The sequence below is a fragment of the Mustela nivalis genome (genome assembly GCF_964662115.1).
Source record: "Mustela nivalis genome assembly, chromosome: 12".
Lineage (NCBI taxonomy): Eukaryota > Metazoa > Chordata > Mammalia > Carnivora > Mustelidae > Mustela > Mustela nivalis.
The window spans coordinates 1,902,334-1,915,781 of NC_139031.1; the positions used below are offsets into that span (position 1 = coordinate 1,902,334).

The window sequence follows — 13,448 nt, forward strand, 5'->3', positions numbered from 1 at the left end:
AGTTCATTACCATGTAGCTACTTACTATTAGTTTGTTACTATGTAGCTATTAAATATTGTAGTTTGCTACTAAGTAGTTACAAAATGATATACTTTGTTACTGTTAACTTTTGCTATTTGTGTTTCATTGCAAATCCTCTAGATTGAAGTAATATGATCTGGATGTTTTGAAAAATCAAAGAAAAACCATGATATATTACTTGGTTATATTTCACTTGATTATATTTCTGATTTTCAAACTTGTGCAGGAGAATTAATGTGACCACCATGCATTTTGGCTATTAAACTTTTAGGTTTCTCATGCCAATGACCAGACTTGCTAACAAGAGAACTTTTAAATGGAACTTCCTAATTTTCCTTCTTTTATGTGTGTATTCTGATTAACCCTACAGATATAGGTGGGGGCATTCACTTTTTGTATATTGTCTATGTGTCTATGATTCTCAGATTGTTATTTCCAACTCACATCTCCATCCAAGGTTCCAGAGGGTGATATCCAGCTGCACCTTGTCACTTATATTCCGTTGTCTCAAAAGTGTTAAATTTAATCATTCAAACCTAAAGATTGATTTCTCGCCATTTTAACCTGTGATTCTATTAGTCTTTCATTTCAGAAAACATGATCAATGTCTACTGTTTTGGGAAAAGCAGAAACTGGAAAGACCTAGGTACAGTAAACAGAAATACTTGATAAGAATCAAGAGTGGAGGACATAAGAAAAGGTGTATATTATTTTGAGTGTTACCTGGGGATCTTCCAGAGATCATCTCAAGAAAAGAGCATGGAGGAAGTTCCTATGCCAACGAAGGCTGAAATTTACACGCTATTGAGGTTTTCTTCTCTTAGGTTATCTCTCTTAGATTATCGAGGGAATTAATATTATTAGAGCATTCAATAATAATATAGAGAATATAACACACTCTTAGCAGAACAAGATCAAAGCATGAGGGGACAACAGTGTTACATGGGCAGGTGTAAAAGGAACTGAAGCTGGAGGAAGTTGCTCACAGTGACTATATTTATGGATGATGAGCTGTCTAAAGTTTAATCTTTTTGCAGAGGTAACATGTACTGACAATTTTTTTTAGGAAAAAAAGAATCCTTGTGAGATGGCTCTGGTGGTTCCACATAGTATGACATGTACATTATAAAATTCTGGATTTTCCTTGTCACATATAGCGATGGTCCATGGAAGACCAGGCTGTAGAGAAAGAAGAGCGCGAATGAGTTAGGGTTAAAGGCATCTCTGTGTGGGGATTTAGGTGAGGGAAGCAGATGGGTTTCTGGTCCAGAGATAGCAATAGGGTCCATTGGCCTATAGGATATTTAAATACGTCTGCATTGCACGGTCCCCAGATCCAAGGTTTTCCTCCCTGGTCGTCCATGGCACATGAACTCCCGTGTCAGAGCAGACTGAGACATCTTCACGGTGGGAATCCTGTCTGTCTTGCACACCATTGTATCTCCGTGCCCAGCACAATACCAGTGACGGGGTAGTTCTCTGTAAGTAGTTGTTGAGTAAATAAAATAGTGTTTGATAGCTATTAAATACCAATTGTATGTTCAGCAATAATGAAAAATAAACTTTAGGTTTGGGGACAAAAAAAGCAGTTCGGTAATAATACAGGCTTTTTTTATATCTAAATACCAATTATGTGAAGGTGACAAGTTCGAAAAGATTCCTAAGAAAGGGGTGTAGGGTGCATCAGCACAGAGACAGTTTCTTGGGAGAGGCAAGAGTGCAGGAGGAAGCTTGGAGGCTGCGTCGCCTCCCAGGTAACGGTAGTAAGATTCCGTAAAGCCGTGGGGACCTTGAACTTCAGATGAAGAGGACTTTTGGGGGGACATCTTTTGAGGTGGAGTTACGTAAGAAGAGTCACGCCTTTAGGAAGATAAGTCTGTTATTTGTGCCTACGTTGGAAGACTCGCTGGGGTCGCACGTTGGTGTGCTATGATGACAGTGGCGTGGCATGAGGGGTAGAATCACGGGCTGGTGGAGGTGCCACGAAATACCAGGCAGGAAGGGTTGGAAAAACCTGGTTCAGGAACAAAGCAGGAGTCCCAGACTGATTGGAGATGTTTCTAGAAGAAGCCCCTGAGGATCTGTGGAAATGGGGAACCGGGCTGGAGTGCCGGCGGAGGGCACGGGGATGGGCATCTGGACAAGGTCGAGTTGGGCCAGGGAGTGGCCACAGGAAGCAGCAAGAGCAGGAAGGGTCAGTGTCCCTAACAGAGGGGGAGGTTTGGGGGGACCGGTGGGGAGAACGGAGTGTAGATTGGGTTAAATGCCCCAGAGAACCCAGGAAGAAGGAAGACCGAGTTGTGGTGAATTCCCAAGGGAAAGGTCCGGAGCGCTTCGGGAGGACCAGAGTGTCGGGTGGAAGGCAAAGTGACAAAAACGTGTTTGACTGTGGCCGAGGCCCAGAGAGGGAGGAGATGATGCCCTTCATTGCTGGTGTTTGAGGGACAGCTGGTAACAAGCTCCATCTTGAATGTCAGGAAATGCTCATGTAAGATGATGGGCGCAGAGGGTCACGGGGCTCCTCCCAGTCATGAGGTCGGGGGGGCACCAGGCGGCGTGCGGCAGCCCAGCTCTGTCCCTCTGGTTGAGGGCGGCGAGCGTCCCCCCTGAGCTCGCTCTGCGCCGGTAGAGAGATGGCGGGAGGTGTTGGACGCTGGGGGCGCCTACAGGGCTTGTGGCGTGAATCCCGCTGGGGGTGGCCGCGCTGGCGTCTCCCTGTCCCGCCCGTGCTGCTGCCCCTCCCGCGGCCGTCCCGTGTCCTCACTTCGGCCGCCCCGCCTTGCCTCTCCTCCCCTCACTTCGTACTGCTTTCCCAGTGCTGGTGAACTTAAAACCTGAATGATTTTTCTGTGCACAGCAGTGCCTGTCGAGGAACGAAAGAGACAGTAAATGGACTCCCTCCAGCGTACGGCAAATACACAAAACCTGTGGGACCCCGAGCTGATGGAAACCAGCGCGGGAGGACGACCGGGCCAAGGACAATGAGTGCAAGACGGGGAAGTGACGAAGAACGGGAAGACATTAGAACAAAATGCAGCCTGTGGCGGCGATCTGTCCAAACGGGTTCGTGGACTGTGGTTTTTTTTAAACTTGGCTAAATGGGCATGAATATCAATTGTCATAGATCTTTTTCTTTGTCTTTTTTTTTTTTGGTCCTGGTTTTCAGAAGAAGAAATAAATGATGAGAGAGGATTTCTGAGCCTGCTTGTCCCTCTGTGAATAAGTTTAACCAGGGGACGCTCGTGTGACCTGTGACCATTTGCTCCTGTTGAGGGAGAAATGGAAACTTTGTCTTTCTCCTCAAGTTCTCCAGAAAGTAGCGACGGATCTTTAATGGAGCCCTGGTATTGTGTTCTTGGCTTCAGACTTCTTTTTTAAATCTAAGGTTTTGTTTGTTTCTGTTTCTTCTTCACGTTCCTTTGTTTTTTCCCCTACATTGTGCCTTTGTCGTCGTTGTTCTAAATTTCCATGAATTGAACCCTAATGAAACGACTTAAGACACCATTTAGTAAACACAAACACCAGCAAATAAACCCGAAAGACGAAAAGCAAAACAAAAAAAGCTCTTCTGTTTTTAGCACGGTGAGTGATTTTAGAATCATTTCCTTTCATAAGACACGAGTAACCATGTGGAACTTTTGGCAGTAACAGGGCTGATCGTTATAACCCATTGGGTAGTGATTTTATATTTGGATGGATTATTTAATAATAATTACATTGAACTTACCATTTAATTAAATGTTTATTTGCCATGTAAATTTTATATTTCGTCAAAATTATGTGATTTTTACAGCAAGGATAATTATCCTATGATTATGAGGCGGTGACCTTGAACAGTCCCTTAATAATTAGTTATAGTTTCTGATGTAATTAAATCATTGAACCAGATCTTGCTGGGTGAGAAGGTAACTAACCACATGCACAGAGGGACTCAAGTGCAGAGGAGCTAAAAATCACGCTGCCTCACTAACGAGAGAGGGCTGTGCTGTGACCTCCCCTCCTGAGGCTGCCGGACCTTGGCTGGGGACCACACTGGTGTGTGCTTTGAGTATTATTTGTAACAGCCCGCATTTGTGCCGTTCTGAGACCGTGAGCCCACGGAGCACCAGCTCCCGGGACTGACCTCAGGAGAGGACCTGGTGGATCCAGGGGTCGTCCCGTGAGCCTGTCTGCGGACCGGTTTAGGGACGGGACCCTGACCCGGTTCTGGCCTCTGAGACTGAGGAGAACTTCACTGGGGGCTGTGGGAGAAGCTCTTCCCCACCTCAGAGAGAGAGTCGCGGAAAGCCGGTGCTGCTCTCACTGGTGTGCTTGTGCAGGTCTCGTAGCCAAGGTCGCTGCTGGGTGCCAGCCTGGAGGGAGGGAAGTCATCGTGTTCACGGAGCTGTCCTTGAACCCCTGCATTGACCTTCGAGGCCGTCCAGAGTTTCGTATTTGCCGCATGTGGATCTCCTGGTCTGATGTTGCCACTGCTTACCCCCGCCCGAGCCCGCTGGTAATCACTCACGGTTAGTTCATGTTCCCACATGAGTGAGAGCGCCGTGGCCCATCTATTTGATTAGGTATGTTCTTGTCGGTATAATATTGCTTCAAAGATTAATTTATAAAACATACGATTTGATGCCTTTTCCTGTTACTCGAGGGCCAAGGCCCGCCCGCTGATGGAGGTGACTTGCGAATGTCCCCGCGTGCAGCCCTTGTCCCGGGCAACTTCTGAGGCCATACATACGCTTCGAGTTTAGGGCTACTTACACGTTCCACCCACTGCTGTGTGGTTTGGCCGCTCGAGAAACTGAACTGTAAACGGACAGAGATGCGGCACCACGGAAACTGTCGGACCAAGCGACCTTCTGAAAGCGGCGCGTCAAATAAACGTTCGCCAGCGGCCAGGGTGGAGCGAGCGGGTGGGTGCGTGGGTAGGTGTGTGGGCTGACCCACGGGAGCAGTGTCGTTAACGTGGGATTTTAAACCTCACTGTGCACCAGCATTTTCCGATTTAAAAAAAGTCACCACATAATTGGGCCAGAAAGTATTGCAAATACCAGAATTTCGCCCAGGAAATGTTTTCCTTTATCTTTAAGCATCGCTCCCATTATCTGCTGTAGAAGCATCATCTACCGGTTTGATGTGGTGGTGAACTCTATTCTTTATTAGGAGTATTTGGCGTTGGGGTGCCTGGGTGGCTCAGTGGGTTAAAACCTCTGCCTTCGGCTCAGGTCATGATCTCAGGGTCCTGGGATCGAGCCCCACATCGGGCTCTCTGCTCAGCGGGGAGCCTGCTTCCCTCTCTCTCTCTGCCTACTTGTGATCTCTGTCAAATAAATAAAATCTTAAAAAAAAAAGAGTATTTGGCCTTTTCCACATTTTTTAATACATCTTCCTGTTACAAATTGATTCACCTGGCGGTTTCGTATTTGCCGCATGTGGATCTCCTGGTCTGATGTTGCCACTGCTTACCCCCACCCGAGCCCGCTGGTAATCACTCACGGTTAGTTCATGTTCCCACATGAATGAGAGCGCCGTGGCCCATCTATTTGATTAGGTATGTTCTTGTCGGTATAATATTACTTCAAAGATTAATTTACAAAACATACAATTTGATGCCTTTAATTAATAGCCTGCCGTGGTGCGCAGTTCAGTGGTGTGACCTAAGGGTCAAGACCCACAGTTTACGAACTGTTAATCACGCATCAGCCCATCTGCTCACGGGACCTGTTGATCCATCCGCTCAGCTGTGAGCAGGAAGCTAAATGGCCCCAAAAGATAGACTACGTCACTTCCAAAAAGTTTCCAGGAGAAGTTGACCCTTGGATGAGAAAGAGCAGAAGACACGATCCTTGATTTCCAAGGCACTTTGCTGCCTCGCGTGGAAGAGCAGGGGACCGTCACGGGGACGGCGCGCGCTGTCCCCGTCACACCCCTGATGACACGGGTCAAGTGACTCGATTCTTTTTCCCTTGTGATTCTTAAAAAAGGAGGGGGACCCAAACAAATTTCTGCCAGTCTTGGGAATGTGTGATATCAAGCCTCAGCTCTAAGCTTCATTTACTAAGTGCTGCATTACCTCACCCTTCAGTTGTAACTATGGATTTTCTATAAATCTCCATGCGGCCAAACGTGATAAGCTGCTTGACATACCACAGAGCACGGCAGGGCTTATTAGCACTTGGGAAGTTATCGATCGCTTGTCTTGATTAATCTTTTATGGGTCTCCGTGGGAGTAACTGCAGAGGAAGGACCAGGGGACCTGCCGCAGAGCTCATTCACAGTTTCTCCGACTGCGAGGGTCTCGATGCTGCAGCTCTTGGTCTAATGATGACTTTTCTAGCACAGCTTGTTCTGGGTCTCTATCAGCAATGAGAATTTTTAAGTTACATTTATTTTCAAGACCTGCCAATAAGATGAAAAGGGTTCCCCGTGTGTTTCATACTTAAGGGTAAACAAGGAATTTTTAATTTATGTTTTAAAATAAAATCTGCTTTTCTTGGTTATATAAGTTAAATATATATATATATATATATATGGTGATGAGGTTGTTTTTCACCTGACAACTCAGGAGTCGTATGAAGGAGCCATTTTCCTGACTTTGCTGCTGCTTTCACTACTGAGCGCTCTCTGAACGAGGAGCAGGTTATGCCGTGGAGCCGTACCCCGGCTGAGGCGGTTTTAGTATCTTTGCAAGTGGCCTTGAATGGAGCCGTGGAGGCTACAGAAGGCTTAGCACAGAAGGGGTGTGGGGCGCGGGGTGCAGGGCAGCTCTCTGGTTTGGGGCAGGGCGACGGGGACCTGGTCGTCCACCTCCGTCTGCTCCTCCTCAAGCCCGGAGGAGGGGCAGGGCCGGCTGGGGCCCCCACATTTCGGCTTTACCTCTGCCTTTGGGACGGCCGGCTGACCTCACAGGAGGCGGGCATGGTGCTAGCCCGAAGACGTTGGCCGCCTCCCCGAGTCATTGCTCAGAGCGAAGCGTTCCTCCCGTGTCTGAACAAAGTGCTGAGGGTCCTGTGGGTGCGGCTACGTCCAGCTCCTGACGGGGCCCACCTGACGGGGCCCACCTGACGGGCGCCCCGCCCTGGGTCTGCGCGTCCTGGTGCCCCATCCAGGCTCAGTGAATTCAGCTGGAACAGCCCAGCGCTCGCTGGTTCATTAGGTGACAGCTCTGACAGGGACACCTTCGGGTGGAGGTTAGTACGGAGTGGAAGGAACGGGAGGGACCGTTTACAAGGAAGTGCCCGTGGGTACCACGAATGGAACCTGAAATGTGCCAGGGTCGCCCTAGGTGGCTCTAACTACTGTCTTGGATTTAAGACACAAGAAGTGACGTGATTTCATATCAACAAACTCTGGTGTAGCAGATGCTCAGAGTAAGTGTCAAAATGCTGCCTATTACTCTTGTTTCTGGCCTCCGTTAGACCCCATGTGCTCAAGAAGGGTCATTTCTTTTTTTTAAAAGCAGGCTGCATGCCCAGCATGGATCCCAAGAGGTGGCTTGAACTCCTGACCCTGAGATCAAGACCTGAGCTGAGATCGAGTTGGACACTTACCCTACTAAACCACCGTGGCTCCCCAACAAGGGTCATTTATTTATTTTTAAAAATTTAAAATTATTGGGGCACCTGGGTGGCTCAGTGGGTTAAGCCTCCGCCTTCGCCTCAGGTCATGATCCCAGCGTCCTGGGATCGAGCCCCAGATCGGGCTCCCTGCTCAGCTTGATCTGATGACCTTGAGATCATGGCCTGAGCTGAAGCTAAGACTTGAATGCTTAACCAACTGAGCCATCCTGGTGCCCCAGAAACGGTCATTTTTAAGGGAGGTTTTAGGTAATCCTATTTCCCAGCTTGTGTAATGTCATGTGTCTCAAACACCTGTCTCTATGTTGCTGTTTCACCCATCAGGGCAAGATGAACACGTCAAAGCTCCCTTGAGGACCAGGGAGCAGGTTCAATACATCGATCTCAAATAGGAAAGGCAATCCTCTGCGCGCCGGCCTCGTTTGTCTTAAAGATACGTGTTATGACGTCAGCTCGTAAGTTTCGTGGGTCTTCTGGAAGTTGCACATTTTGGGGGCCGGAGGGGTCATATTCAAACGAATGCTCTGATTCCTCACAGAGCTGGTCAGCAAAGATCATTGGTTTTTAACTCTGATCTGAGGTCAGAAAGGTCCTGGGTTTGAAAACCCGTTCCATCATTCACCAGCTTTCAAACTTGGACACTTTGCTTGATCTCCTTGATTCCTTGTCCTAGTCCATACCTCACATCACTTTTGCAAGGGTTAAGTTAGGTGAGATGTTTCCCAACACAAGGAGATGCTCAGAAAGTGGCAGCTTTATTTCGTGACCTGAAGTCCTAGTGGAAGCTTCGGTGTGATGCGATGGAAATATTAGAATCCTTCAGTGATGACTGATGTCGGACGAGCTCACGTCTGGTGTCGGGAGCCGGGACCACAAAGACGAAGAAGGCCCCGCTCTGGGAGCCCGCGGTCTGCAGGCCGGTCTTCTGAGTGCTGATTCCTGGGCACGTTCTCTTGCTCTGGGGCTAGAAGGGCAGAATCTGAGTTGAGGGCTGGCTCCAGGATGGCCCACGAGAAGATCATAATTTTGAAATTGCTGTTCTCGATCAAATGCCGTGTCTTTTTCCGATAAAGGTGAAGGCTGGGGAGTTGGCGGGGGCTGACGTATGTGTGGTGTCGAGGTATGGGACCACAAGGGAAGCCGAAACAGAGAAGGCACAGGGTGTGACGTCCTAGAGTGTGTTTCTAGGACGATGAGTAGCTTTGGCAATTAAGTAAATCCAAGTTGGCCAAGTATTGGCTCAAATGATTAACCGGGACCATAAGCTGAAAGAGAAGAGTGTCAGCGTCTTAAGTTATATCCACGAGGCACCGGAGCCACTCGGAAGCAGTCAAGCAATATTGCTAGAATCACGGAGGATATAGTCTGCGGTCTGTGCCGACAGGTTGTCTTGTTTGGTCTGGGGATTCGGGTAGAGGGAGCCCGTCCCCACTGCCCCACTCGCTCCTACTTTCCTTCCTTCTGAAGGAGAGTAACACTTGATTCCTCACCCCCCAAGGGTCCGCGGCTGGGTCCGACGGTTACTCTGACAAAGACAGACGAGCAGGAGAACAGCACACAGATGTACAGGTTGCACCTGACGTGGAGCGTAAGGAAATGAAAACCCAAAGAAACCGTTAGACCCCAGTATTTTATGGCGGATTCGAAGCGCACTGCACCGTCACGGGGAGCACGGGTGCTTCAGGAGCGCGCAGTAGGGGCAGCCCGTGGGGAGACTGCGGGCTCTGCTCCGCTTTACTCCGTCTAGGAGCTACGGGCTCTCCCTTCCCTGCGTCCAGGGGGCCTGTCTCGTGAGGGTCTTGTGACCTGCCTCAGGGAGGGCGGGGTCGGGTCGTCAGAGAGAACTTCCTGCGCTGTCTCTGCCTCCTTCAGCGGGAAACACTTGTGTCCCGGCACCATATTTGGGGGGAGTGTGCCCTGAACCCATCATTTCCTTATTTCTGTAGGCCAGGCCGACTGCCCCCTGTGACTAGCCAAATCCTCATATAGCTCACACTGTAATGGAAGACAAACAGGTATTCTCAGTTGTCCCCTCTTATCCCCTGGGAATGCGTTCCAAGAGCCCCAGCGGATGCCCGAAAGCACAGATTGTACCAAACCCTGTATATACTACATTTTTTCGTGTCTATATTGTTCCTGTTGGGGCTGTCCAGGGAGCCTTCTCTCTGTGGACATCCCAACGAAATCCTGCCCATAGGAACATGGGCGTAGGATTAACCCAACAATCTCATCCTTATTTTTTAAAAATTTTATTTAATCTTACTTTATCATTTACTTACTATTACGTTCAGTTAGCCAGCACAGGGTGCATCGTTGGCTCTGGGTGGAGCGTTCAGTGACTCCTTAGTTGAAAATCCTCCTCTTTAAAGGCTATATCCCAGCGGCTCTCAGTGGCCATTATGACATGAATAGTATCGTTTTATCCCAGTCATTCCTAAATCTGCTTCTGTCTCCTCCTTCCTTATCCCCTGCAGTAATGGGTTTCATCAACAGGTTGCCCGTCAGGCTTCTGGGACCCAGCTGAAGGGCGGTGGTGCTCCGAGCGGGCCTGGCGGCCGGCCGGTGACAGGGGCAGGGGAGGCGGGGGCATATGAAGAACTCCGAACTCGGGGACGTGCGGGCTGTGCGCCTCCCTTCCCTGTAGCACCGGCCGGTGCGCGCTTCGAGTTTCTGCGACAGACAAGTGAGTTTTGATCAACCTCGCCCCTTCCCCTTCCCCAGTCCTGATCAGTTGTCATGAAAGCCTCTCGGAATTCCTAAATTCCTGAGGCCTGTCCCCCGATTCCACGAGTGTGAGTGATGGAAACAAAATCATCACTATTCAGTTATTCGCTCCTTTGAACATGCAGGGCCGTGGGAGAGCTCGAGGGGGTGGCCGGGGTCCCCGCGCGTGACCTCACTGTGTAAGGACGGTTAAGATATGCAGGAGCTTGTGATTCCCGTGAAAGCAGAAAAATCAATCTCTCCATCTTTTAATAGATACTAGCATCAATCACTACTGCAAAATGTGTTTTCTTAAATGCTTTAGGGAGAAATTTAGGGAAAGCTATTGAAATAGACACATTCTGGGGGTATTTGCTTGATTTTGAGCCAATCGTCTTTCCCTGAGATGCCGACCTGCTTTGCATAAAAGACGCGTCTGTTCAATGTGTCCTGGCCGCCCATGACCCCGAGCTGGGACCCGGGTGGACGCGGACCTGTGCTCAGCTTGTCAGATCCCGGAAGAGACTGGAAGTTGGAGCCAAACATGGGCTCTTGTCTGCTTCTGTCTGGAGGTGCGGGAGGATCTTGAGCTCTGGAGTCGCGAGAGAAGGGGTCAGAGGGAGGGAGGACAGGGAAGCCGGGAGGAGGGTCGTCCTGCGCGTCTGCCAGGGCCGCCGACTGTGGTTAGGAGGCCGCGCGGGCTTGTCCACGCACACGCGCTGCAGAGAAGCGTGTCATTTGGACGGAGGTTTTCTTTTCGTAAGAGGGGGCGCGGGCTGGAATCGAGGGGTACCTGCGGTGCATTCTGCTAATTTTCACCTGAAAGGCGGCTCGTAATTCCTACCTGCTTTGCTTGGGTTTAATGTTTTCCTGTCTTCTAATGGACAGTAATTGAAATGGATTTATTATCTAAATTATTCCTTAGTTCAGGATATCACTTAGAAAAATGGGGCTGTAAAATGAGGTCTTCATGGTGAAAAGCCATCTGCGGGAGCCTGGGAGGGTCACAGCAGCAGTCCGCCTGCCCGAGTCTTCCCTGTGGAATACAGAGTAGTTTTTCAAATTTGGAAAATTTATTATATTATAAATTGGATTTAATATCTTTCTTTACCCAATTTAGAAAAAATTGTCGGGAGAAAATATGTTTGATTTCACAGGCAATTTCAGTCTTAGGTACTTTTACAAGAGAACGGAGCCCAGGAGCCCTGGCCTGGACGAGGGGTCGGGGACTCTTTCCTGTCGGGTTGCACGCGGACCCCTCGTGGTTCGGGCCGCGGAGCCCCTGCACGCCACACCCCATTATCTCCTCTATCCCACGCCCCTGGGGGGACGCCCAGGACACGGCTCGCACTGAGTCTTCTCTGGCACATGGGTAGCTCTTAGGCTAGTTGTTCACTTACTATCGTGTGTACGCGGCAGGCCACAATCCCAGGGTCCTCAATGTGCAATGATGGAATCACTCGTTTCTAGGAGCCTTCTGTGTAGATGACGGACCAGCGTCTTCGTGGAACAGTCGCTATAGAGGAGATAGGTCCCCAGTGCAGCAGGGACAGCAGGGACGGGGGCTTCCTGTTGCCCGGAGCTGGGGTTGGCCACGACAGACGGGAAGCAGCGTCACCAAACCCTGGGAGCTGGGGAGCTTACAAGGGGAGCCCGGGGTATGGAGGTGCATTTGTGAATAAGGCACACGCACGCACACGCATGCATGCACCAACGTGCACACGCACACATGTACACACACATCCGTGCCCTCACACACGCACACATGCGCTCGCACCGTGCAGGGCATGGACACATCCTGGAGAGCCGCTTGGAAGAGCCGTGTGAGACGCTGGGGGCCGGGGAGCCGGCCTGCGCCAGGCGAGCGCCGGCCTTCGTGCCCATGTGGGCCGCAGGTTTTGCCCCACAGAGCCGTGGAGGCTGTGAACCCTCGTCGCCGGTGGCGGTGTTGGGGGACACCGAGATAAGGGCAGTGCGGGAGACGCCGTCATGATTTCCTGGGGTTCAGGATTGAACCTTTGAGCTCTGCAAATCCCAGGATGAACTTATCCTAAGCAAACGGATGAGATCCGCGCCCGGAGCCAGAGCGCGGCTTGCGGAGTCTGGCCGTGAGAGCCTCCAGAGGCCGGGGCACCGGCGTGTGTGCGGCGAGCGTGTCTCCCGCGGCCGAGTCCGGGGTGCTGAGCGCAGCTGCCGGCGGGGCACGTGGCTGAGGTGCGTCTTCGGGGACCTCATGCTCCACGACACCGTCGGGTCACTGGGGTGGGGGCACCAGAAGTGCCTTTCCTAGAACCCGGCACCCACTGTCGGGGCCCCTTCCAGGACGCGTGGAGTTCTCCGGGCTTTCTCTGCCCTGGACGGGGTTCGCCCTAAATCTCACACGGATCTCACAGTCACCCTAACTCGCAGCTCCTGTTTTTCCTTCAGAGGCCTGGTGTGTTCTGTGAAGTCAGAGTCCGATGTCTTTAGCTGGGCTGGCACCCGCGCCCCCGATGGCCGCCATCCCTCGCCACCGCCCGGCTGCCGCAGCCCGCACGGTAGAGGGTGACGCAGCGCCCCTTTCCCCTATTCCAGGGGCAGCCTTTGCAGGAGGTCCGGAGGCAGACGGACCCCGGCGATGCCTGCTGCGGGGCCTTCATTTCAGTCGGTCACAGTTCTGCACGGGGAGGTCCGTCCGTTCATGGTTGGGAGGGGTGCGGGGCCCGGCCACATCCGTGCGACACGTCCGCTCCCCACTCGGACCCGCCGCCCCGTCCCGTCAGGAGCCGGCCTGCTCTCGCTTCCCTCCCCGGCCCCAGCCTCGTGGTACCGGAGATGGGGGCTTAGCTTTCACTGGCCCTTTGCCCTCAAGAGAGAATCTAATTAATTGACAATTCATCTCATTTAAAAACTATAAAAATGTTAAAATTCAACATACTACTCTACTCAAGTCATGCTGATTCTACAGTTGCCTGTTTATATCCTAACCCCAAACTTTCCGGATGCACCTGACGCATACATGGTATCACTTTTCTGTCTCTTTTTCAAGGAGGAAAGTCAGATTTTATGGGAAATGTCTGCTTTCCAGGCTGGTACCTTCTTAACTTTATCATGAAGTTTAGAACGTCCTACACGGAGCCTGAATGATGGACGAAACCGTGGCCGTAGCCGCACTG

The 13,448-nt window shown here is 50.7% G+C and overlaps 1 protein-coding gene across 8 annotated transcripts in view; it reads left to right on the forward strand.

Moving 5' to 3' along the window:
• LOC309845244 (uncharacterized protein) overlaps window positions 1-13,448 on the forward strand; it is a 107,300-nt gene that overhangs the window by 51,259 nt on the left and 42,593 nt on the right. For 2 of the 8 annotated variants that reach the window (XR_014301148.1, XR_014301154.1), the window contains one exon: window positions 2,880-3,211. Coding sequence is in view for 2 of the 8 variants with exons in the window: in XM_082692959.1 (XP_082549085.1) it covers window positions 2,880-2,966 (87 nt within the window). In the remaining 6 variants the exon portion in view is untranslated. Of the gene's footprint in view, window positions 1-1,356; window positions 1,504-2,879; window positions 5,329-5,515; window positions 5,565-7,914; window positions 8,046-13,448 lie in introns of those variants that run through there. The other 6 variants (XR_014301149.1, XR_014301155.1, XR_014301157.1 and 3 more) reach the window with 5 other exon arrangements.